Below are 25,652 nucleotides of genomic sequence, written 5' to 3' on the forward strand. Positions count from 1 at the left end.
TAGCCATTATTTGTTCTTTCCTTATTTCTGGGCCTTTGTACCGTATGTTCTTCGACTTGTAAGAAGCAGACATTCCCCCATAGATCTTCACTTGGTGCTTCCTTGTTAGTCCTAAATCAACTAAGTATCATTGCTTCAGAGAAGCTTTTTCTGACAATCCTCCCAACCACCACTCAACTCTCTTTCAAATATCCAACTGTACGTTATTCAGAACATTTATTAGTAATTAACATTCTATGTTCATGTGTGTGTCTGCATTCTCCCCACTGGAATATAATCTCCTCAAGGGCAGAGATTCAATCTCTGTTACCACTGAATCACCAGGAAAGGAATGGTACCCTGAACATAGTAAAGGTCAATAAATACTTGTCAACTGTGACTGAGGAAGGCACAATATTATAAACAAGGTAACACAGAAAGTTCTATATACTATAAAAGCCCAAAGAAGGAAGATACTGAACCCTGCTTTGGAAATTAAAATTAACTCTGTAGAAAACTTGTTGCTAGCTACTGTAAAGACAGTAGGTTAGATAAGGACAGAACTAGAATAGAGAGACTAGTTATGAAGCCAATGCATTCCTCCAGGAAAGTAAATGGGGGCCTGAATAAACGTATGGCAGCAGAAATAAAAATAACAGATTTGACAGGTATTTCAGAAACAAAATCATTATCATCTGGTCGCAGATTTGATGTGTAAAATAAGGACAAGGAATGAGGCTAGGATGTCTCCTGGGTGTCTGCTTTGGCCCCATTAAAGTACTGCTCTTAATCCAGATGAGAAATATAGAAAGATTTTTATAATAAGATAATTATTAAGTTTGAAATATAGTGATAGAAGTGACATGGCCGAGATACTGAGTGAGCAATATGGAGCCTTCACACTAAAATATAAACTTGACATCATTTATTCAGCTAATAAATATTTAATCAAGTACATACAATGTGCTGGGGTTGTTCTAGGCACTGAGGATACCATGGTGAATGACAAAAGTGTCCTCACAAAACTTATATTCTAAAAGAAAAACAAACAATACTGTAATAGCAGTAGTGACAAAGGCTATGGAAGAGGAAATAATATAAAAGAATCGAAAGTGGCAGAGATGGGGGCTACCTGCAATAGAATGATCAGAGCAGGCCTCACTGATAAACTGATATTTGAGCAGAGAATTAGGTGAAGTAAGGGAGCAAGCCTACAAATATTGGGGGAAGAACAATTCAGACAGAATGTAACAGAGGTACAAAGATTCTGGCTCTAAAAAGAGAGTATGAGTAGGAGTGGATGGCAAGGAGACTGTTTTGCCAAATAGACTAAAAGTATTAGGAAATGAGAATGTATGCAGAGGTAGCCAGAGACCAGATTACAATGGGAGTCATCACACAGAGTGGTAGCATATTTTTTAGAAAAATTTTCTTGTCATACACATTCCAGTATTTAATACAGTGCTGAGAATATAGCAGGTGCTCAGTGACTTCTTTCCAAATTAGTGAAAAAAACAAATCAATGTATTAATGAATCCCCATTTTGTTTGAGCCCAATTTATAGTTGATCAGTTCCCAACCTCCAATTCATCCCCAAAGGATAAATCAAATAGCAATTTAAAGGACTATATTATAAGTTTTAGCAATCTTCAGAAGCAGAATTCTTAAAATGTTTTGAACAGTGACATCATCACTAGAACAAGTATATATTCTTCCAAGGGGACTGCTTAAAGGAAACATCTACTTCAAAGTATATGATTTTTAGATTATCTGCTAAACCAACACATGATTTGATAACTTCACATTTTGTAATGTTTTAATAATCATTTTAGACCAAGCTCTGATCGTGCTGGACAGCCAACAGTTTACTGTATTACTTCAGTTCTATTCTAGGAAAAATCATTTAAAACAGTTGGGAAAAAAAATGATGTACCGTATGTACAAGAGCAGTAAGTAACATAATCCTGAAAAACATGGCTAAAAATATAGATTTACTGCATTTTGTCATTCTTAATTGATAGAATCAAACAAGCAATCACTCACAATTGACCATTAAAATCAAGTATTCTTCTGATAGCAAATAATCCACACTCAGTGAACTAAACAGTCTAGATTCAGAATCAGCAAGGATCTTCCAAGGCTATTAAGTGTTCCTGCCTTCAGGGAATTCCAAACTCATTGTTTTCCATACTTCCAGAGTAGATACATGAAAATTTAAAACATTTTGAATATTTAAAAGAAAGTGAATACTAATATTTTTTAAATTATCAACATTTAGAAAATGCACTTTATCAGAAACTTCTCCACCTCCAGTATAGTGAATACTTGTTTCACTTTCACATTTACTCTTGTTCTTGCATACTGAAATAAGTAAAATGTTCTCTATTCTACTAATCTATGCTTAGCACATATTGCTAAGTTGCTTTCAAGTGTTTAATCAATTTCCTATGCAATACTCAGTTCTAATTTCTTGGAGACAAGCATCAAGAGATGAGCAGTGAAATTTTTTTCTATCAAAGCATCACCAACTCTCAGGGGAAAATAATCCCCAAAATCTAATGAAGGATTAAGTAAAAACAAAAACAAAAAATTCTTTAACAATAAAAATTTATTTTAAAACAAAGAACATAAAACACTATCAGATACAGCAAAAAAAAAAAAAAAAAAGTCCATTACTATGGCAATAAAGTACATTACTATTACAATAAAGAGTCACCAGAAGAAAGACTAGAAATAGAAAAAGAAACAGAAACCAGTGAGAGAAACTGAAAAATACTAAGGGAAAGACAGAAAAACAATCACATAAAGACACTGTATAACTGTCAGTGAGGTAGGTCCTAGACACTCTCACTTAGTCTCATCAAGTTCTAATAAATCTACTAAAAAATTCAATCACATTATTGCTCCTTCATGTGGGAAACCTGAAGAATCAGACAGAGTTCTAAGAGTCTCTTTTGAGCTCTTAAAGAGAATCAGAAAAGACATTTAAACACTTATGCTCTTTCAAGAAGCATCTCTCTATTGCATACTCTAACAACTTGTCAACTTTGATGAATACCTGAAACTGCATGTTGTAAATCTAACACATTAACACACTGATATTTCCATATAAGAATATTACTGAAGTGAGGACCAAAAAGTGTTTATTATCCTCCCTTTTTCCCTGTAGAAATACCAAACCAATTTCAGTAATCATCCCACCAATTTTATTAGGTCAATGCAAAACTTTTATTGAGTTGAAATTCTAATTTTTCCAAATTTTTTTCTAACCTGTAGCTTTGAGCAGCTTATTTTGATCTGATTATACTTTTTCTTAGGATAATCCTTAAGAAAAAACAAAACACAAAAAATTCACCTATGTGTTAACTGGCTACAAACTATTGAAGCAAAAAGTCAGTCTAAAGAGGCAAAAGACTTGAGATATTCAGAAAATGATTTTAATTTTTTAAGGAAAGTTGGAATTAATCTCATTATTCCAAACCCTGTCCACTCACATAAATCCACTCCCCATTCAAAAGGAAAGAATCCATCCACATCATGACATACCTGATATACACTTTATATACAACATGGTGATGTAACACCATCATATGCCCATTGATCACAGGGCATATGAAATCAGATACAAGAGTACATACTGTAGGGGCGCCTGGGTGGCGCAGTCGGTTAAGCGTCCGACTTCAGCCAGGTCACGATCTCGCGGTCCGTGAGTTCGAGCCCCGCGTCAGGCTCTGGGCTGATGGCTCGGAGCCTGGAGCCTGTTTCCGATTCTGTGTCTCCCTCTCTCTCTGCCCCTCCCCCATTCATGCTCTGTCTCTCTCTGTCCCAAAAATAAATAAAAAACGTTGAAAAAAAAAAAAAAAGAGTACATACTGTATGGATGTATTACAGAAAGTTCAGAAACAGGCAAAACTAGTCTATGGTGTTAGAAGTCAAAATAGTGGTATCCTTCATGGGGGGAAGTAGTGCCTGGAAAGAGACACAATGAGAGCTTCTGAGGTATTACAATATTCTGATTCTTGATTGGGGCTCTGATCATCCATGTGTTCAATTTGTCAAAATGTACTGGACTATACAATTATGACAAACATTTTTTGGATCCATGTTTTCTTTAAATAAAAAACAGGGGCGCCTGGGTGGCTCAGTCAGTTAAGTACTTGACTTCAGCCCAAGTCATGATCTCATGGTTTATGAGTTTGAGCTGCGCGTTGGGCTCTGTGCTGGCAGCTCAGAGCCTGCAGCCTGCTTCTGATGGTCTGTCTCCCTCTCTTTCTGCCCCTCCCCCTGCTCATACTTTGTCTTTCTCTCTTTCTCTCTCTCTCTCTCTCTCTCTCTCAAAAAAAAAAAAAAACCCTAAAAATTTTTCAAAAAATAAACTAAAAAATTTAGTAATATTTACTGCTCTCAATATATTAGGCATTTTAACATGTAAAAAGAGGGTCTAACATCTCCATGTAGTTTTCAAAGCCCTCAATAACTTACCCCTACTTTACAAATCCAGTATGAATACGAAAATTCTATATCCTGATTCATCTCTCAGTAAAATTTTTAATGTCTTTATTCACACTCCATTCCTCTTGATTTAACCACATCCTGCTCATTCAAAGCTGTAACAGTGTCCCACTTTATTTTTTTCCCAGCTCATACCTCTCTCTCCCTTCTCTCATCTCCCCTGCTTTAAATTACCACTAAAGAACACCCAATATCTATTTATTTATATCTATGTGCCAAAATTATAGTAAATATTTTATAAACATTTCATTCATTTCTCAAATAAGTGTTATTCCAGCAGAGATGAGAAAATATGCTCAGAGAAGGCAACTTGTCCAAACTCAAAAAAACTTCTAAGAGGCAGGATCAAGATTCAAATCCAGATCTGTCTGACTCTAAAGGCCATGTTCTTAGCTACAGAGCTAGACTGTCTCTATATTATGCAACTAGCACATTATTTAATGTTATTTTGTTCATATTAGTCATATTTTGTACCTTAATGTCTATCTTCATATAATCGTACCATCCATATTGTATACGTATATTCTAACTCTATCAAGTCATACCTTACCTGCTTTAAACCATGCTATGAGGCAATGCTATCTGGAAAACAACCAGGATGTAAAAGTAAGCACTCCAAAAAATGGCAATAAACAAAGTATGTATCTTCAACAGGTTTAGTTATTACAGGTAACATATATTATTGTCAGTAGGGCTCCTTAATTCTTCATAATCACAACATATTTATATTTGTTTTCCATATAATATTAATAACTCCAGTTAGTTTCTATTTTACAACAGTGTAAAAGTAAAAAAATAAAGGACTGCTAAATGTAAGAATGATAGTTGCAATGTAAAGTGATAGCTGAGTACAAGGACACAGCACATAAGATCAAAAAGAGCAGTCCAATGTCATACAAGGTATTAATAAATTGCCCCCCCCCACCTCCCACACAATAATCGACATTCATTATGATGACCCCAGCTAAAGATAAAAAGTTAAAATATAGTTGATATATCCTTCTTAAGAAAGGGGAGAAGTACATAATAGTTACAGAAATAATTTTATCCAAAATGGTTAAAATGTACATTTTAGAGCTCAGCCAATAGCCTGCTTGAGGGCTCCAAATTGACATTACTACAATATATAGCATACTTATTTAGTCACTAGTTATTCCAGCAATATCATTTATCTTCTATTGTCCTTGTTTTTAAAAAGATTATAAAGGGTTAAGTGCATAGGTTTTAGAATCAAAAATAGTGAATGGGATCTGAATCCTACCTCTCTTACTGGCAGTTATGACCTGGGACTATTTAGGCATCCTCTGGGCCCCACTTTCTTCATCAGTGATATAAGGATATTAAGACATATTTTTGAGAAATGTAGGAAGACTAGGGGCGCCTAGGTAGCTTAGTCGGTTGAGCATCCAACTTTGGCTCAGGTCATAATCTCCCAGTCCCTGTGTTCGAGCCCCGCATTGGGCTCCATGCTGACAGCTCAGAGCCTGGATCCTGCTTCGGATTCTGTGTCCCCCTCTCTCTCCGCTCCTCCCACGCTCCAGTCTGTCTGTCTGTCTATCTCTCTCAAAAAGAAATAAACATTATAAAATTAAAAAAAAAAAAAAAACTGTAGGAAGACTACATTAGATAATTTAAGTAATGTTTTTAACAGTTTCTAGCATATAGTAAAGTTCCAAATATGGTGGTGGCTATTTTTTTTTTGTAATCAAAGACCATGTCTTAAAAATCTAGCAACCAGAACAATGCTGGACACACAAGTAGTACTCATTAGTAGTTGGTGATTGACCTGTACCACAGAAAAGAGTTAAGAGTCTAATAGCGCATGGCAGCATCCAACCTGAGTACACCTACTACTTTTATTTGTAAATACTTAGAAAATAAAAAATGAAGGAACTAGGATCGATCACTGAAAAACGATTCCTCTATTAAATTTTGGCTAATTTCATAAGAATTTCATTAACAAACATGGCTGCTCAGCAAAGAAATAAACAACACTGAATAAGATACCTATAAATAAAAAGTTTGAATAATGATGGATGACATTTGTCAGATACCAGAGAGAAGATTCCTATTTTGAATGAGAGCTAATAAAATAATTTCTAAAGTAGCTTCCAATATAGTTAAAATAAACATAATGTGTATATACACACACCTCCCCCAAATCCACTCATACTCCAGTACCCCAAGTGAACATTTACTCTCATTACTTATTTTAAAAATAATTACACTTTTTCTCTACCGTACCTTTACAATATAGAAACAATTACTGATATAAATGAAATTTTTTTCCTAGAACTCAAAAATAAGTCTAAACTTTTAAAACAACTATTAGAAGAATAATAACAAGAAGAAAAGACAACTGCTACAGTTTATCCAAATCCCTTACTCTTCTCCTTTATTATTTTCTTTTGAAGCATAATCAGCACCCTTTTAAATTTCTTCCATTTTGATAGGTAAAACAATAATGTATATTTCTATATTCAAAACAATGCTGAAACATGAACATTTAACACTGAATTCTCCCATGACAAAGGAGAAAAAGGCTATTTTAAGGTTCTTATTAAAATACATAAAGTGATTTAGGGGCGCCTGGGTGGCTCAGTCGGTTAAGCGGCCGACTTCGGCTCAGGTCATGATCTCGCGGTCCGTGAGTTGGAGCCCCGCGTCGGGCTCTGTGCTGACAGCTCGGAGCCTGGAGCCTGTTTCAGATTCTGTGTCTCCCTCTCTCTGACCCTCCCCCGTTCATGCTCTGTCTCTCCCTGTCTCAAAAATAAATAAAACATTAAAAAAAAATTTTTAATAAAATAAAGTGATTTAAACATTTTTAAGGCTATGCTAATCTAAAATTTAACTCACTAAAAAGTTGTAAAAACTGATGTTGAAAATTATCCTCATATGACTCACGAAATCTTACAGAAGAATTAATCTGACCTGTTTGGACCAAGTTATGTATGCCATTCAAAAATAACATTGGAAATACAAGCTACAGCAATAAAATAAAACCACAAGTCATTCAAATTAAACAAAGTAGAAAACAGCTATTTGTATTCAAATAGTCCATTATCATGATTTTATACTAATCATGTGACAGATATGATTAAAAACTTATCCACAACACATGTAAATAAAATGTTCCACAATATTCTACCAGCCACCTGGTCACACACACACAAACTGCCATACAGCTAAATGTTAAGAGTTCACAGCTCACCTACCTCCAACCACTGGAGTCTTCTCTCTTTCTGCAACTCTATTCCCCTCAGTTTTTTCTTTTTCCTTTCTCTCTCTCTCTCTTTTTTTTTTTCCCTTGGGGGAGGGGGCTGGTGGTGACGGTAGTGGTGTGGCGAAGTTTAGGGAGTGTATTACACAGAATTATGAGTGGAGAAAAAGCAGGGCAATTAAAAGTTTTAGTATATGAGGGATGAACATTAAGCATGGAAATAATTAGTATACTATTTTAAGATGTGATTTCTCAAAGTATGAAACTACATATGTGTGTGTATATATATCCATATGTATACATATATACATACACATATATATACATATACATATATACATATAAAAACATCTAAGAGCAGTTAAACACACTTTTATCTGGTAAGTTGTTCCTTCTAAGTGACTGAAAGTAAATTACTTGGTAGTCTTCTTTGTTTACAGCTCTATGTCTCTTCACTCTTTATTCATTACAAGAAACACATGAAATTACACTAGATTCTGAACAAAACTACTAAAACCCCTGCAAGTGGCAATTCAATTCTCATTTTGCTGCTTTAGTAAAAGCAATAATTTCCCCAGTACACCCTTTACCCAAATAACTAGAGGCCTGGGTAGGGTGCCTGGATTTAGCAATGAAACATTCCACGCTTTTCAGAATGATTTTAATTTCAAATATTCTATCTTACTGTAAGGCCAAATGTTTAATTCTGAGATCAAAAAATATGGTCATTTTAGTGTGGAAAATAACAAAAATAATACCCATCTCATTTATAATCTCTATCTCCATACTGCATACATCTAGAAGTTTGGTAACAAATTTACAGAGCCCTTTGAACATGCAGTATTAATTAACGATGGGGAGAGGAAACACATATACTACAAAACAATGGAAGAAAAAAAATCATTTATATTTGGATTTAGAATAACAGCCAAGCATTTATATACTCATAGTCACAAGCACACAATTATTTCACAATATGCCTGTAAGCTCTCAGTCCAGTCCCAAACTACCTTCAAAGTCAAAAGAGCCCTACTTTGAAATGTAATCAATCTTGAATAATTAAGACATTTACATACAGAACTCATCACCAACTTTTTCTCAACATTACCTTCAAATACTGAATAATATTCCAGGAATGTGTTAGTTCACAAAATTAAGTTACAATTTTTAAAACACTGATCCAAAGTTCTACCTATTCAAATGCTACCCTTTTAAGCAAAGGTCTTATACGTGTCAAGACTATTGTGAGGTCTTTCCTCTAAGCTATTCCTTACCTGTCTCCCATTTTTTTCTGAATTCCTCCAGATTCTGATTCCTTTATAAGGACAACTGACAGGCTCTTCAAATATTATTATCTTATATTATGCCCTGATATAGGTATATCCCAACCGTAATATAAACTTGAAGCCAAGAATTGTCCTTCCTGATTCACGGTAACACTTACTAACACAATTATATAATATACTGATCAAAAATATGCTGACTGACATTAACAAACCACTATAAATCTAAATCTTCAACAAAGTGGGGTAAAAAATGGCCAAGTAATTAAAAGAGCCAAATTTTTAAAAATCCAGGTAATTAAAAAACTATTTTTGTATTTCTTAATAAACTCAACTGAATCCATAAATAAGATATTTTGAAGTCTCAGCATATCCTCAATTTCATTGTACTTTATAGAAATTTCATCATTACCAGGTGCTCTGCTCAGTTTATGCAATCTGTCTGGACCAGACTTAAAATTTTTTTTTTTTTTAACGTTTTATTTATTTTTGAGACAGAGAGAGACAGAGCATGAACGGGGAAGGGGCAGAGAGAGAGGGAGACACAGAATCGGAAGCAGGCTCCAGGCTCTGAGCCATCAGCCCAGAGCCTGACGCGGGGCTCGAACTCACGGACTGCGAGATCTGACCTGAGCCGAAGTCGGGCGCCCAACCGACTGAGCCACCCAGGCGCCCCTGGACCAGACTTAATAAAAGAATGAATTTTAAGAATGTACTTGGGTTTAGGTTCTCTTTCAATCCTGTGACTCTGAACATATATTTAGCTAGTTTTACACAATTATTTTCAACTTAGTTTGGCATCTGCATAATATTTAAAGTATATTCATTGTAGAGATAAAATAAAAGTAGCTCATCAGTTTTAACCTGGCCACACTAACAAAAAAGCACAGATAATACAAAACAATGGATGATCCAAAAAGCATTAACAGTCAACTCTCAATTATTCATATGTGGATTACCTAATATATATTTTAGCCTATTTATGTTTGCTATTCTAATAGTATTTGCTCAGGAAATAAAAATTGATGCTAATCATTCACATAAAAGACACATCAATCTACTGCAGGGGAGGAAAGCATACAAAATCTTCCCAAACCACATATAAATAATGCTATTTAGATTATGTAATTTAGCACTCTTCCATCATTATTCACCTTTTTATTAAGTGCAGGTAAATGAGAGTGGACTGTATTTAGCTTGGTGATAGTCAGAGGTACAGATACACAGGCATGCAAACCATTCACTCACCCCACTGTGCTTTTCACAGCCCTATTTTCAGTAGCCTGAGACCTGGGAGGGGGAGGAGGCAAGTCACTGCAGATGATCACTTAAAAGGAAATTGAGAGTTGACTATAATTTACATTTAAAGTGCTATGAAATACCATCACTCCTACATGTATTCATTGCCGTTCATGGGAATACTTCTCACAGTGATTTAACAAGGCTGTAATGCTTTCTTTTAACCTTTCAATATCCCAGAAACGTGATAGCTGAGAATCACAAAGACGGAAGTGACACTATTACACATGTAACTTAGTATGCGTTTTAGAAATTCAGGAAACTGAAGCCCAGAGAGGTTAAATAGCAAGCCAATATCCTCAGATGAAGTAAAACTGAGTATTCCAGACGTCAACTTCAATGCCACAGTTTCACCGCCTCTTCAACCAAAACTCTCCTCTTGGCTTCAGAGATCATAGTCTTGCTAGTTTTGTTCTCTTCTGTTGGCCACCTTTTTGTCATTGACTCCTACACTATGACAGACACTCTCATCAGCGCATCCTCTAATACTCAAGTCTTTAACTCTAACCACATTTACATTCTTCTTCTCTCAATGACCTATGCAGGAACCAATCAGATCACAACTTCAGAACCATTCTGGTACTCACAGCTACCTTTTATACATCTTTCATAGACTTAATCACCTGATATTCAAGTGTAAAGCTGAACTCATTATCATCCTTCCAAAATGAGTTTCTTCATTTCATGGCACCCTCAATCTCACTGTTCCTCAGGACTACAAACTTAAAATGTTTTTACTTCTACTCTCCTTAATACAATACTACTCCATTTCCCATCTCTCTCTCCATTCTGCCATTCAATAAATACTTGTTATTATTATATGACAGATGCTGGGAAAGCTTAAGATCTGGTGAGGGAACAACAAGTGGACAAAGAACTTAAGGCAATGGGAAGAGATATTTAGAAAGGAATAAACACAGATGTGGAAAAGTAGAGGAGGAAGCAATGAATTCCCACTGGAATGATTTTTAGCAGTAGCACGTGACCCAGACCTTAAAAAATTAGGATTTCAATAAAGAGTGCTGAAAATGAAATTCTAGGCAGAGGAAACAACCTACCCAAGTTCAAGTCAATAGAAATGTATGCCAAGTACAAGGAATAAATTATTTTTGACTAAAGCAGATTCTCAACCAGGGGTATAACACTATCTGCACAGGGAAAGAACAAGAATGGGGAGGAAGGTGCTTTAGAGTAGCAAAATCTCCTTATCCTCTTTGAGAAGCACTGTGTGTAAAGAAGGAAGAGAGTGTGTTACAACAGATAAACTATGCACAGAGGTTGACAGAATAATACGATTAAGACAGTACAGAAGATAACAATTCTGAAATAAATCATAAAAGGCCTTCAATGCCAAGCTAAGAAATCTGGACTTGATTCTGTGAGCAAAAATGAGGCATGAAGTGTAAGTGGTTTTTTGTTTGTTTTTGTTTTTTACTTAAGGGAATGATGATAAGATCAGATCTATATTTCAGAAAAATAATCTTGGCAATCATATAGTAGAGAAAGTGAAAAAAGGTTCGAGAAGATTTTCATCATCCAAATGAGATAATAAAGGTGTGAACTAAACCAATGACAATGGAATATGAAGAGACTAGATTCATTAGATATTTCAGAAGCAAACTGGAGGACCATGGCAACTGAACAATAAGCAGTAGGTCTCTAGCGTGGTTATTAGGAAGGATGCTGGTGGTAAATAGAAAGGGAAAAGGGAATATGCAAAGTCTTACACATTGGGCCTTTTAGAGGAGTACTAGACAAAAAATGCTAATATGTTTTGCAAGCTTAAGAGAAAGGGTCTGAATAAAAATATAGTTAACATAACCATCTCAACTCTTGGATTTTTTTTTCAACTCATGGATTTTTGAAGCCATCAGTCAAAAGACTGTTCAGGGACTCTGCACTATAGGAGACAAGAAGATCAAGGACAGAACCTTAGGGTTCACTTGCTTACGGAGCTGCAAAACCAGTCAGTGAACAGAGAAGGAGCAGCATGAGAGGTAGGAAAAGAAGTAGGAGAATATTTCACAAAAGTCAAGTGAAGAAATAGTTGCAAGAATAGCAACAGTGTGGTGGCTACAAGTGCATGATCTGCAGTTAGTCACTCACTAGCCCCTAAGATCCTGCCTGAGTTACTTACCTAAATTTCAGACCTTCAGAATTTTAAAGGCTATATCCTCCACTATAGGGATAAAAAGAACACTTCAAACAGTTATTAAGGATTAAGTGAGATAACATATTTTAGTGCCTGGAACAAAACTATTAATACAGTAGTAGCACTAAAATAGAATGGGGAACTTAAAAATGCCAATGAATTTTGCATGAGATTACCAGCATCCTTCAAAAACCTATTTTCAGTACGGGGGAAAGCTGTGCTTAGAAGACTATAGTGTTAAGGAAGAAAGCTACAGAGTGATGATAAACCGTTCTTTCTATAGAACCTATCGAAAAACAGCTGTTTTGTAATCTTTGTCTTTATCTTTCCACACCTCCCACCACCATCCCATGCCTGGTTTAGTACCTGACCCATATGAAGGATACAAGAAATGATTACTGAACATGACAAAAATTAGCCAATAGCAAGGAAGAAATGAAAAAGCAAAGGATCTTAGTTCTACAAAGAATCTTAGAGAAACAGTATCAGGAGCATAAAATGCCTTTCCAGGTTAGCCTTAGAAAGGAACAGAGATGCTTTATTCCCTGACTCAGGGAAACTGAAGTATGTATGAAATATAAAAAGTTGGCTCAGTAAGTAGAGCATGCAACTCTTGATCTGGGGGTCATGAACTTGAGCCCCAGGTTAGGCACAAAGATTACCTTAAAAAATAAATAAAGGAGAGAAGAAAACGGAATTAACATTAGACAGCTTCTACCTTCTTAATAAAGAAATATAAGTACTCTGCACAAAGTAAGAGAACTCCAAAGTCAGTCTGAACTCTGAAGAAAACAAATTAGTTGGTAACTGCATTTCAAAATATATTCACCTTCATTTCTCTCCAACACCCTCGTCTAGTCTCCCACCATTTCTTAGATTACATCAGCAGCTTCCTAGGCAGCTCCTCTTCACGCAGACTTTACCCTCCCCAAGGTGTGGTATATTCTCTTGAGAGCCCACGTTTCCTTTCACTATGTTCCTCACTATTCTTATAAGTCAACCACTCTGTGAAGCTTCTCTAATCCTCTAACCATCAAACAGTTCATCATTTTCTTCTCAAGGCTACTTCTAGTCCTTGTGCAGTCTGATTACTTAACTCATCGTTCCATATTGCAGGCACTTTATTATGTCTATTCCAGTAAACTCCTAAAAAGAATAACATCTTCCTTATCTTCATTCCTTCAGCACTTAATTCAGCATTTAGGATATAATGGCCATTCATTCAATGTTTGTTTTGTCTAACTGAAGTCAGCAATTAAACAACATAAGTAATCTGCTGTCTAGAAAAAATCAGGAAACAAAAAGTACTGTTCAAATCTGCATCATTCAGATAACCTTCCTACTTTTCTAAGTATTAAACAGCAACTAAGACCATTTTTTTCTTCTTACTAATGGAAAAGTAAAAGCGTTGGATAATCAAAAAATATAAAACTCAATACTTTTAAATAAATTATATTCTAATAGTTACATTAGAATACAGGTTTGTCCATGTCCTTAAATTCACTCTGAACATAATGATTAAATTACTGTATAGTAAGAAGGACGTACACAGGAAGAATACTCTGTGTCTTTTCAAGTTATTCAGTAGCATAAGAGATAACACTACTGGACTGATAAAAAAAAAAAAAAAACAGGCTATCCTTGCAGTGGAAGTGACTAAGGGAAGCATTTTGGTTTCAAAATAGATATTGGCATGCAAAACAGAGAGAGTATTTAAATGATATCAATAGCAAATATCAGGGACTTTCACAAATTAAGTAGAGTAGTTGTTTGAACAAAACTGAAAGCAACAATTACCAATAAGTTTACTGTGAGATCTACTGCAGTGAAGTTCCTAAACTAGATCAAAATTAACCCATCAACAATTTTTAGTTGACACATACTATGTATGAAGGAACTACAGCACTAATAACCAATATCAAAACCAAAGTGCCATATAACGCTCCTGAGCCTCAAAAAGCTTGCAAGACTAGTTAAAATATTATTACTAAGAAATTTTCTGAAGTCAGAGAAATAATTCTAAGGTTCTATAAAATAAAATACTACATTTTACCTTAACTGCACATAATAGATTACTCTTTGCTTAGACCTAATTTACTGGTAATCTCACAGATTATTTCTTTACAGTAACTATATTCAAAAACTCTACTTCAGACAGACTATACCCAATTAATAGTAAATCTCAAAAAAAATGAAAGCCTCAATACCATAATTCCTTATTAACAAGTCTATGATGTTCAAAACAATTCTGAAATATTTTAAATGTGATATAATTTTGATTCCATAGTGTAGGAAGACAACTAACATTTAGTTAACATCACTCACAAAAGTATCAGCTCCTGTGCTGAGTATTTTAAGCACTAGTTCTCACATTCTTAATAAGCCTTTGAAGTTATCCCTCTTGGATATGAAGAAACCAAGAATCAAGCAAGGTCAAATAACTTGCCTCAAATCACCTATTAGATATGCCAGCTAAGATTATAATCCAGAACTATTTGACTTTACAGTCTCATCTCTTTTCACTACATACTGATGGTTCCTTCTGGAATAACAATGAACTGTGTGAGACAGCTACACAAAGAATTTCTCAAAGGTTACATAAAAACAATTAAAAAGAGAGCAAACACTGCCTTCACATTAAAAACAAGTAGTTCTTGTTACCCAAACTTTACCTAAAACATACAGTAATCCAATCCACAAACAGCCGCCCTTCAGCTGCAACTCAGACTGCCTATAGTTCTCAAATTATTACTAAAGTATAATTCCTCCTGAACTTTCTTCACATTAGATCCACGAGACGTCTTTAGATCCACAAATCTTCTTTTAACAATGACATGACTGTCAGAATAGCAGTTTCTTGAACAATAGCTTCCCTATATAATGAATCTGAGATTACTTTTTTATTCTAAACTTCCTTAGGATTTAGGAATAAATCTCATATAACCTCTCTTACTTGCATACGCCTTTTGCAATCAGGTTCAACTGGCTGTGTATATTTCAAACTGAAGTATATTTTGTCAAGGCAAGCAGAAATAGCATTTTCTACTTTTTGCATTATCTTGAAAATACCTATTGACATAGGTGTTCACTAATTGCCCAGGGAGCATAACATTTTAAATGGCAAACATACAGAGTTATCTGTGTACCTGAGTAAGACTGAAGTAAATCAAAGGTATCAAATTTGCACATAAGCTCTTATACAAACTAAACTTCTGATACCAGCCACAGAAATCACTATATACAGAAGTTCTGCAAACTCAATTTAAAGCACAAATACAATTTATTTCTAGTACCACATCCAAACAGGTTTTTAATGAGACATTAAGACAGAAGATCTATCTAATAAATGCTCTTTTCACCTCCATCTAAACACATATGCTCATGTAGAAATTAAGTCAATAAAGTATACCTGTTACAGAACTCAAATGCTAATGTTAAGCCCTGTAGGAATGTTGTTGTTAATTTACTGGAAAATCTTTTCCCACATATATTTTATCAGATTTTCCAAGTGTGTTTGTTATATATACAGTCAAGTTTCCAAACTGTTACACAAGTCAAAAGCTTTACATCTTTCTACACTAACACTCAAACCCAATTCGCTGGGGAAAAAATGTTCCAATTTAGTGCATTAGTAGAAATCTTTCTGCCTGTTCACACCAGTGCCTAGTTCACCCAAAACAAAGTCCCTGAACTTTCAGAATAAAATATTCTTACAAAAATGCAGTCTTGTAGCTAAATGAAAAGTAGACGTTTAGTTAATAAGTTATCTTACACTTTGACATACAAAATAAAACAAACTAGACAATGCCTTAAATACCAGAGATGAGCCTCAACAATGAGCCCGCGTCTGACAAATACTTTAGATAAGTCACTACGTCAAGTAGAACGTAGGTTAAATTTTTTATTTTTTATAGAATGTTTATGACTTTTCTTTTTAACATCTTAAAGTGTTTTTCGGATCTCAAAAAAGGAAACTGACTCTGTACAGCTGAACCACTTTACACTCTATGCTACAGCCGGTGTGAAATATGACTTCTTCGGAATCAGCAGACCAGATCCTGTTTACCGTGGAAGAAAAAAGAAAAACCGTGTATATAACTACTAAATCTTCAGCCAGCTATTGTCGAAAAAAGTCCAGTACGGTGCCTAACAGAAGATACACTGGCCAGCAGCAGGATTAGGTCCTTAAAAATACAACCGGGGTTCGCCCAGTTCCGAAGGTGTAAACAAACCCATCGCCACTGCAGAAGGTAAACAATGAACCTGCAGCGAGGGTGAGGGGGCGGTCTTTGCCAACTACAGTCCCAGCCGCCCGGGAAAGGGAAACGGGAATGAACTACAGCGTAAAGCAGACACTTAGCCACAGTCACTGACTCTAGGTTTCACTACCGAGTTATCAACGCTCCGGGTCCCCCAGAGCGGTGGGCAAAGAGAAAAGCAGTCACGCAGGCAGCAGAACCCAGCAGGTCCGGCTTCTGCTCTGGGGGACGGGTAGGGCAGGATGTGGTCGCTCTTCCCTCAGACATCCTCCGGCAACCTAAATAACAGCCTCTACCTCCCGCCGGCCGCCTCCGGGCGAATGGCTGCACGAGCTCCGGGATGGGAGTTAAACGCTCCCTAAGGGGTCCAGGCAACCCAGAGGGTCACCGGCTCCGCCGAGTCCCGCTCGGCGTTCCCCGGCACCCGCCGCACCCAGAGGCCCGGAGAAGGGCGCGGGGCGAGGAAAGCGGGCATCGGGAAGGGGGATGGGTCCCGGGAGGCGGCCCCGGGCTCCGCTCCTGCGGGCCAGCAGGCGGGGCTCGGGCTCTGCCTCCCGCACCCCCGCGGGTCCCGTGCGGGGCCCGCCCATGCCCCCTGCCCCCGGGCCCCAGCTCCTCCCCAGCAGCGCGCCCTCGCCGGCGCCCGCGGCGCCCCACGTTACCTCGGGTCAGATCCAGCGGGACGTTCTCCTCGCCGCTGTCATTCCGCCCTGCACGAAACAGACACACAGCTCCAATTAGGATTCGTTCGCAGGCCAGCGGCGGCAGCCCTGGCTCCGGCCAGCGCCCCTAATCGCTCCGCCTGCCCAGGGCCAGGGGGAGGCAAGGGCCAGGGGTCGCGGGCCCCAGGCGGCGGGGGGTGAGGGTTGCAGCGGGCTTACCTCGTATTCGGAGGTTCTTTAGCGAGCGGCCGCGGCCGATCGCCGCCATATTGACGGGTTTCAGTCACAACACCGGAAACCTCGCCCAATCGCGCGAGAACCCCTTCCCCTCCCCGCGCGCCGCGCCCGCCCCCCGCGGCATCTCCCCCGCCCCTCCGCGGCGGCAGGCGGCGGGTGGTGCCGACTGAGCCCCGGGCGTGGAGGGAGCGCGGGGCCAAGCTGGGGTCTCTTGTGCAGCTCGCGGCGCGCGCACACGTCCGTCCACCGGAGTGCGCGAGGTCGCGGCGACGCGCGTGGCCCTCCGAGAGCATGTCTGCTGGGAGATGGCATTTCCCACGAGGGGAATCCCATTGATGAGAGTTTGCAGCGTGGAGGATGCTTCCCCTCCAGTGCCGCGGAAACTGTAATCAGAGCCGGGGCGAGCTGGGAGGAGGCCGGGATGCGGCCGGCCGGCCACCTGCGGGAACCATCCTGCCTGATTCTGCTTGCTTTCAAGCCCCCTTCCTTATTCATCAGTTAAAACGATGTTTACTTAAAAGAAAGAAAGAAAACAACAACAACGCTGCGCGCAGTTTTAACGTAACTCAAATCCCTTCCTAGAAGTCGCTTTGCTCCAACCAAGTTCACATGTAACAAAGTTTGTTTTCCACCCTAGCTCTGACCACCGTGCTAAGCAGCCTTGCACTTGATCTTCAAAACCACACTCAGCCAGGAGAACTCCTCTGAGAGGAAGTGGTCTGGTGGACGTTTTGTTTTTGACCGCCTGGCGCAGACCAGGAGAAGGGGATTAAGAAGCCAAAGAGTGCAGGGTGGTCGTCTGGGGCGGTGGGTAGGATGGTTCCCGCGCACGCGCGGGCGCCGGGAGGCCCGGGGAGAGGGTTTCCTCTGCCTGGAACCAAGCAGACGTAGCTGAGGGCTGTGTCGGGTTTTCTGTCTGTGTAGCTTCTGAACACTGACTAATGTAGATGTTGTGGATTAACATTTTTTATACATAGACCTAATAATTATTAGCTGTAGAGATTTCAGTTCTAGAAACTTTTCCCAGCTAGTATATATACACCCAGCCCCTGACCCAGCAACTTTAAACTCTTCAGTAGACTAAAGAGAGGGTGAGTGTTGTCCCCTCCTGTTCCTCTATTTGTCTTTCTACGTGAGACTAGAAGTTAAACAGTGGAGATCTTGCTTTAACCACATCTCTTCTGACACTTAATGCAGTGGCCAGGATAAATAAGCGTTAAATAAATAATCGGCATTGTTCCAGTGCCCTCTTTAATGTGAAAAAAAAGCAATATTGGAGATATAATTGGCGTTGTCAGTAATAGTGATCAATTGGAAACACAATTGACCACAGGTAGAGATTATGCAAATCATTACAACCATCAAATGATATAGGTCTGGTATATTTATAGAAAATAATGTTCATGATTTTAAATCAAGCAAGAGATTACAAAGTTCCCTTTTTATAAACGTTTAAAATACATATCAAATTAAAATTATACATTATAAATTATTTTACATATATGTGTACATAGAAAAGAGTCTGAGAAGATATACATCAAAATGTTTTTTTTTTTCCTTTCAGTTGTGGAATTACACATATGGTTTCTGTTCTTGTTTGCTGTCTATACTCTTTAAACGTCCTATAGTTAATATATATCTAGTGTAAAATAAGTAAGAGTTATAAAAAGAAAAATAAAAGCAGCATAGAGTAACATCATCAAGAAAAAAAAAGAGAAACACTACTTCCTTGGGATACTATTCTGTCTGTATTTTCCTGCCTTCCCCGCCCCCCCCCCCTTATTAGGTCTGCAATCAGATATCTGTTCCCGATATTGCCCTTGTATTCAAGGATGCAACACAATTAAAGTACTTTTTAAAAATGTCTCCTGACTCAACCAGTAGTAATTTTGATAACAACATACTCGCTCTTGCTTTTGTAGCTTTCAGGTCGTGGTGCACAATTATTTATTCTAGTTACAGCTTTAGGCAAAAATCACAAAATTTTAAGGTCTGGTGAGGACATTAAACATTTGCATTTCATCCCTCCATGTATTACATTTCACCATTTTAGAGAAGTAGAAATCTATCAATGTAAATTCTACCAGGTTCTTAGAATTGTTTCAATTTTCAACCAACCCTTTTTATTGTGTCCCTATTTATTCTAAATTAGCTCCTTCCTAATACAATTTAACTTCATTTTCTCTTTCATTCTTTCATGAAAGTTGAGTAAAACTGATCCACTTTTAAATTACTTACAGTAAGTGAAAGCCTGAATCTAACAGCCTTTCATCTTTATAACTATACATTCCTATTTAAAGATCATTATTCACTTATTCCGTCTCTTCCAGTAGGAAAAAAGATCATTTTTCTCCAGTCTTACATTGAAACTACTTTTTCTTCTATTACTATCTCAGTCATGTAAGTAGCTGTGTTCCTCCCCTTTGTTTTTAAGGTGAATAATAGTCTTTCTGGTAAAAAAAAAACATTCTTAGTGTTTGCAAATGACACTCAACTGGGAAGCAGGAGTTTAGGTAAATTTCAGTAAAGAATACATTTCACAATGGTGTGTTTGCTTTTTAAACAATGCATTAGTGATTCTAGTCAGTGTGCTGTTTGTTAAAATCTCCAAGTTATCTTCTATACTTGCCAATAGCTAGCCATTCCTCTTTTTGAAACTTGTTTTTCTTCCTTATTTATTTTAGCCCACCCCTATGTTTTACTCATTTTGTTTACTTCTTACTACTTCTCCAATTTTCCGGGTCATTTTGATTCTAATCTGGTCATTGAGAATTTAACTTCTGCTTCTTAGTTTTCATTTCCCAACTAGGTTTCATTTGCTGTGTGAATGAATGTCCTTTTCTCATAGTATTAGTCACTGATAAAAAATGTTATATGAGATTGGGTCCAGGACCACACCTCTGAGAGATAACTGATTCTGAAGATACAGTGACTCCATTGATAATCATTATCTGGGTTCTATTTTCTATCCTATTACACAAAGGTAATAATTCTGGTTTATAAACCAAATATTACCAGTTTCAGATACAGAGATAATGTTGAACAGAAAAAAACCTTGCCAAAATCTTAGTTCCCTTTATCTATTTGCCTTAGTACATAGGCCATACGAAGATAAAGCAAGTCGAAAACCACAGCATTTAGTCAGTCTGGTTTTTTTGGTAATTTCTCTTCAGAGTTAAATCACACATTTAAAATCTAGATAAAGAACATTAAAATGACAGGCTATGGACTAAATCAAACATGCTGGAATCCTGCATAGTGTTGCCTATGATGATTCAGCCCTGGTGTTGTTTACCTCTAAGCATTGTTCCTTTAAATTTTAATCTGTCTCAAAATAGCAGGAAGTAGTTTTTTATATTGTTCCTTTAAATTTTAATTTGTGTCCCAAAATCTCTTGTAAATTTCATTAACAAAAAATTCTGTAAGGTATAAAGGCACTCTATAAAAGCAGTTTTAAATAGAGTATGAGCCTATGTTTGTGAAAGAAGAGATAACATATGTACAGAAAATAAAATGTGGAACGGTATGCACTAAAATTTCAACAGTGATTATCTCTGGTTGGTAGAATTTTGAGTGTTTTTTAAATCTTTTTCACTTTAACTGTTCCGAACAAATTTTAATTGTACAATTTTTTTAAGAAAAATTATTTTACAGAAAATTTCCTGGCTATTCTAAATCACAATGAAATTAATATTTCATGATAATAGTTTCTTAAGCAATGGAACTACCAAATTACTTGCGCATCTCATCATTTTAAAAAGAACATTTTTGCCCACACTCCAATACACGTGTATTTACTTTTTTTTTTTTTTTAATGATGTTATTTTTAAGTAATCTCTACACCCAACATGGAGCTTGAACTTCCAACCCTGAGATCAAGTGTCACATGCTCCACCAACTAAGTCAGCCAGGCACCCCTACTTTTTTATTAAGACATAAAATATAAAAGATGAAATAAAAATGGTTAAAGTTAATTTTAATGTTACTTTACTAATGACACTAATAAAAACAATGGGGTTGAATATACTTTACTATTTTTTACATTTCTTGTTAAATACTTTATGATATAGAAATTCAAAAGTCCAGTCCTAAGAAGAGTTTTTTGGGATGTTTGGTTTTAGTGGCTCACAAGAAACAATTTTTTAAAAATGGAAGAACTAGTCTACTGGCTAAAGTTTCTAACCCATAACAGTTGTTTTTCAATTCCACAATCAAGGGTTTTTTATGCAATGTGGCCAATAAATGTCCGTCTTCCCTAATGTCAATCCCTTTTTGTAGCAAGCTGGAAGGCATGACATTTAGAAATTTTTAGCAAATGGTTTCAAAGCTCTTCATCAGAAAGATTTTCAACAGGTTAGAAAACTCTGTTTCCATGATCTTTAAGTGAGTAGTTATAAAAACATATGTAAGTTGACACATTCATATTTTTAAATGAGTTCAGGAAAAAAAAAAAACCTCTAGAAATGCTTCCAAATATTTACTTTCTAAGTGCTCCCTTCCTAGCACGAATTTCTTTTGAAAAGTAGTAAGATTCTTAATTATTGTTAACACATATACCTTGAAGAGAAAGACTAAATTTAATATTTTTAGAACATCCGTTAGATAACATGGTACTAATGGATAGAGAACAAGCCACCAATCCTCATGAAAACCAGTTTACCACTAAATACATGTCAAATATCTGCACGGTACACAAGATTGTCACAGTCACTTTCTCTTCTCAAGGTGTCTGAAAATTAAGCTATGTGTTAAAGGTCTTTATTACATAAAAGTATCATATGTGGTACTCTCTCTACTCTTCTGTGAATACCTTTTAAATTTGCATTTACAGAAATGACCTCATCTATTTTTCACAAAACGCTGCTTTTATTAAGGATGTTGTTTATTGATAAGGACATGCTTTCTTTGATACATCTTTGGTGGTGCAGAAAAAGAGTAGCGATCTGTGTATTTTCATTACTGAACAGAATTCAACGAATACCATAAACTAAGCCAAGTGTACAAGTGTCCATGCTTCTATCCAATTGCATAGCAAAGCTTCCATAATGCGTTTTGTTCAAGTACCTTTTTCTTTAACTTTTCAGAGTTTTTTTTTTTTTTTTTAACTTTTTCTGTCTTGGTTGGCCAATAGGATTGCACTTTAGTTTGTCAGCAAATTTTTTTCTTTGTGTTTTTTCTCAGTCATTTTTTACCATAGCAGGAAATGCCACTATATTCCCCACTGATAGGTATGTTTTTGTCTGTTGCTAAGAATGTTTCTCTTTTTGCAAAGGATGGGGTTCAATAATACATGACATCTAACATCATTGAGGAAATACAGAAAATTACCTTCATATTCTGAATATTTATTTTTAAATATTTTGCTAATCAGATAGCTTTATACTACCATTAACTACCATCTCAAGGAACAATATACACTGAGACCCAACTAATAGTAAAGATAATCTACATAAATTCATAATCCATAATCTTAATCTACATTTGAAAAAATTTGGGGTGACATCTGATTCCATTGCCACTGCTTTTTCCTTCTAATGATGTTGATAAAGTGCTACTATCAGGAGTAGACGAATCTGATCTTACACATTTTAAAACTGTGTGCTTTTATTACTTACATTGCATACACACAATTTCTTTGCAATATTCTTTTTAAGCCACGTTTCCATTCGATAAAGTATAGTTTAAAATATGCCCCTTAAATCCACTTACCTGGATATAATCCATGGCCATTTACCCAAGTGGCAAAAATTGTCAGGAAAGTGTTGTAACTCCGCAGAGTGGCAGAACTCCCAGTCTTCCCTCAGGATACCTTATAGAACTTGTGCTAATTTTACTCATTGACCAAATGATAGCTCAACTGTTAAATCTACATAATATATATCAATCATTCGTTTCTTTCTTTCTTTCGCTACAGAAAATCTCCAAAATTCCTCCACCAAAAAACATAAAAACAAAACAGTATACTAGAATTAGAGAAACAGTGTCAAAATACAAAACTGGAAAAGCAGAACTATCTAGAGGGCACTGCCACTTGTATACCCAAGATCTGAAAACTAAGCCACTACCAGAGGTAGAAAAGCAAAACATGAGACTGGTGCCTTAAGCCCAGGATCCTAGAAGTGGACCAAAGTGGACTCAGGTTAGTAGTGCCCCCTGGCTTCCAGAAGCAGCAATTACAAAATCTTTTCCGGAGAAAAGTACGCATGATTATCAGCTCCCAGGCTCTTCACAAATTAAGATCAAACAAGTAAAAGTTCATTTTCAAAGATCATCAAGCAGAAAGGAAAAAGTCACCATAAGGAAAAATCAGTAGAAACAAAAATTATAACTCACAGACTTCAGATATTGATGATCAGAAACAATATAAAGGAACTGAATTATTTTTAATGAGGAATTTGATTTCATCCATGATGGAGAATGGGTATTAAATTCATTTTCCCATAATAAACAATTATAAGTTTAGACAAAATATGTGAACAATTGTTTCTAGGCATAGTAGTGTGGCACTGAGACCTTGAGACAAAAGAAACAAACAAGGTGACCTCCACATTCTTTCTGGCTTTTTGCCTGGGGATACCTTTCAAAACACAACACAAAACTATGGAAACCAAATAAAGAACAGCCATTTCATAGGATAAAAGAAAGAAAGATTTAAGTTCAGAGATAAGGAGGCAATTGAAACTGGAGGAGCAGAATACCAGAAAGGAAGAACCTGTACAGAGTAGGAGCTCCAGAAATCTGTATGTAAATCCTCTTGATTAGTTGGCTGAATTTTAAGCTGCGTAAGTAAGAGAGTGAGATTCTGGCAGGCCTGTCAGGAACAGGTCCTAGGGGCTCTGAACTAAATGAAGATTCCACAGGTTGCAGATTATGAAAAACAATAGAACTCTATTCAGCAAGTAAGGGGACTTTGGTAAACACCATGAGCATTCAGTTAAGACCCCCAGAAGGTAATAATTTAGAGAAGAAAGGTTTGCATGGGGATACCAAAAAGGTCATAACTTAGGGGAAAGCTACACTAGCCTGAAATAATACTATAATACTATAAACATATTCAAGCAAAACCTAAAATCAAGACTCAACATGATCAAGCTGATCTTCCAATAAATTATGAATAGGAGAAAACCCAATAAAAAGAAAACAACAATATACAGACTCTCAAACACATAGCACTTACAGTGTAAAAAATATCATAGGAATTTTATTAGATGTGAAAAATGAGAAAAATGTGATTCATCATCATGAGAAAAATCATCTTTAAAAATAGACCCAGAAATAACACAGACGTAGAAATTAGCAGAATTTTGTAAATATGGTTAAAGATTCAAGAGAAAAGTGGGACATAAGTAGTGATCGAACAGGGGCTCTTACTAGAGAAATGCATACCATAAAAAAAGAACCACATGAAAGTTCTAGAAATAAACAAAAAATACAATATCGAAAACGTAAAAATCCACTAGATGGTCACATACTGGACACACAAAAAAAGGGACTGAAGACAGATCAATAGAAAGAATGAAGAAGAAAAAGCCTGGAAAAAAAAAAAAAGAGAACCATATTTTTAAAAAATCCAACAGTCTGAAATATGTGGAACTGGAGTCCCAAGAGAAGTGGAGGGAGACATTATAGCAGAAAAAAAATATTTGAAGTAACCATGGCTGAAATGTTCCAAATTTGATAAAAACTATCAAGACCCAGATCCAAAAAGGCCGAATGAATCACAAACAAATAAACACAAAGGACACCATTCCCAGGCATATAATAGTCCAACTGCCAAATACCAAAGATAAAGAGATACATCTTTAAAGTGATCAGAGAAGAGAACAAAAGGCAAATAAACTACAGATAACAATAATAAAAATTACTGTTGACTTCCAGTCAGAAACCCAGAATGCAATCAGATGACATTTTTAAAGTGAAAAAGGAAAGAAATATCTACAATCTAGAATTCTATATCTGGTAAAATCAATTTCAAAAATGAAAGTAAAATAAAGAAATTGTGTTTTAAAAGAAATGTTGAAGGAAGTTCTGCAGACTAAAGGGAAATAA

At 36.5% G+C, this 25,652-nt stretch overlaps 1 protein-coding gene across 6 annotated transcripts in view; it reads right to left on the bottom strand.

Annotated features, from left to right (window-relative positions):
• RICTOR (RPTOR independent companion of MTOR complex 2) overlaps nucleotides 1-17,679 on the bottom strand; it is a 123,226-nt gene extending 105,547 nt beyond the window's left edge. For 2 of the 6 annotated variants that reach the window (XM_019464215.2, XM_019464210.2), the window contains exons 1-2: nucleotides 17,586-17,678; nucleotides 17,367-17,414 (exon numbers count right to left, since the gene is read on the bottom strand). In XM_019464215.2, the coding sequence (XP_019319760.1) occupies nucleotides 17,367-17,414; nucleotides 17,586-17,634 (97 nt within the window). In that variant the 5' untranslated portion in view covers nucleotides 17,635-17,678. Of the gene's footprint in view, nucleotides 1-10,242; nucleotides 10,285-16,834; nucleotides 17,148-17,366; nucleotides 17,415-17,585 lie in introns of those variants that run through there. The other 4 variants (XM_019464213.2, XM_019464212.2, XM_019464211.2 and 1 more) reach the window with 4 other exon arrangements.
• Nucleotides 17,680-25,652: the final 7,973 nt, after the last annotated feature.

This window comes from Panthera pardus, unplaced genomic scaffold (genome assembly GCF_024362965.1).
Source record: "Panthera pardus isolate Hobbes unplaced genomic scaffold, ASM2436296v1 HiC_scaffold_2, whole genome shotgun sequence".
Classification (NCBI taxonomy): domain Eukaryota; kingdom Metazoa; phylum Chordata; class Mammalia; order Carnivora; family Felidae; genus Panthera; species Panthera pardus.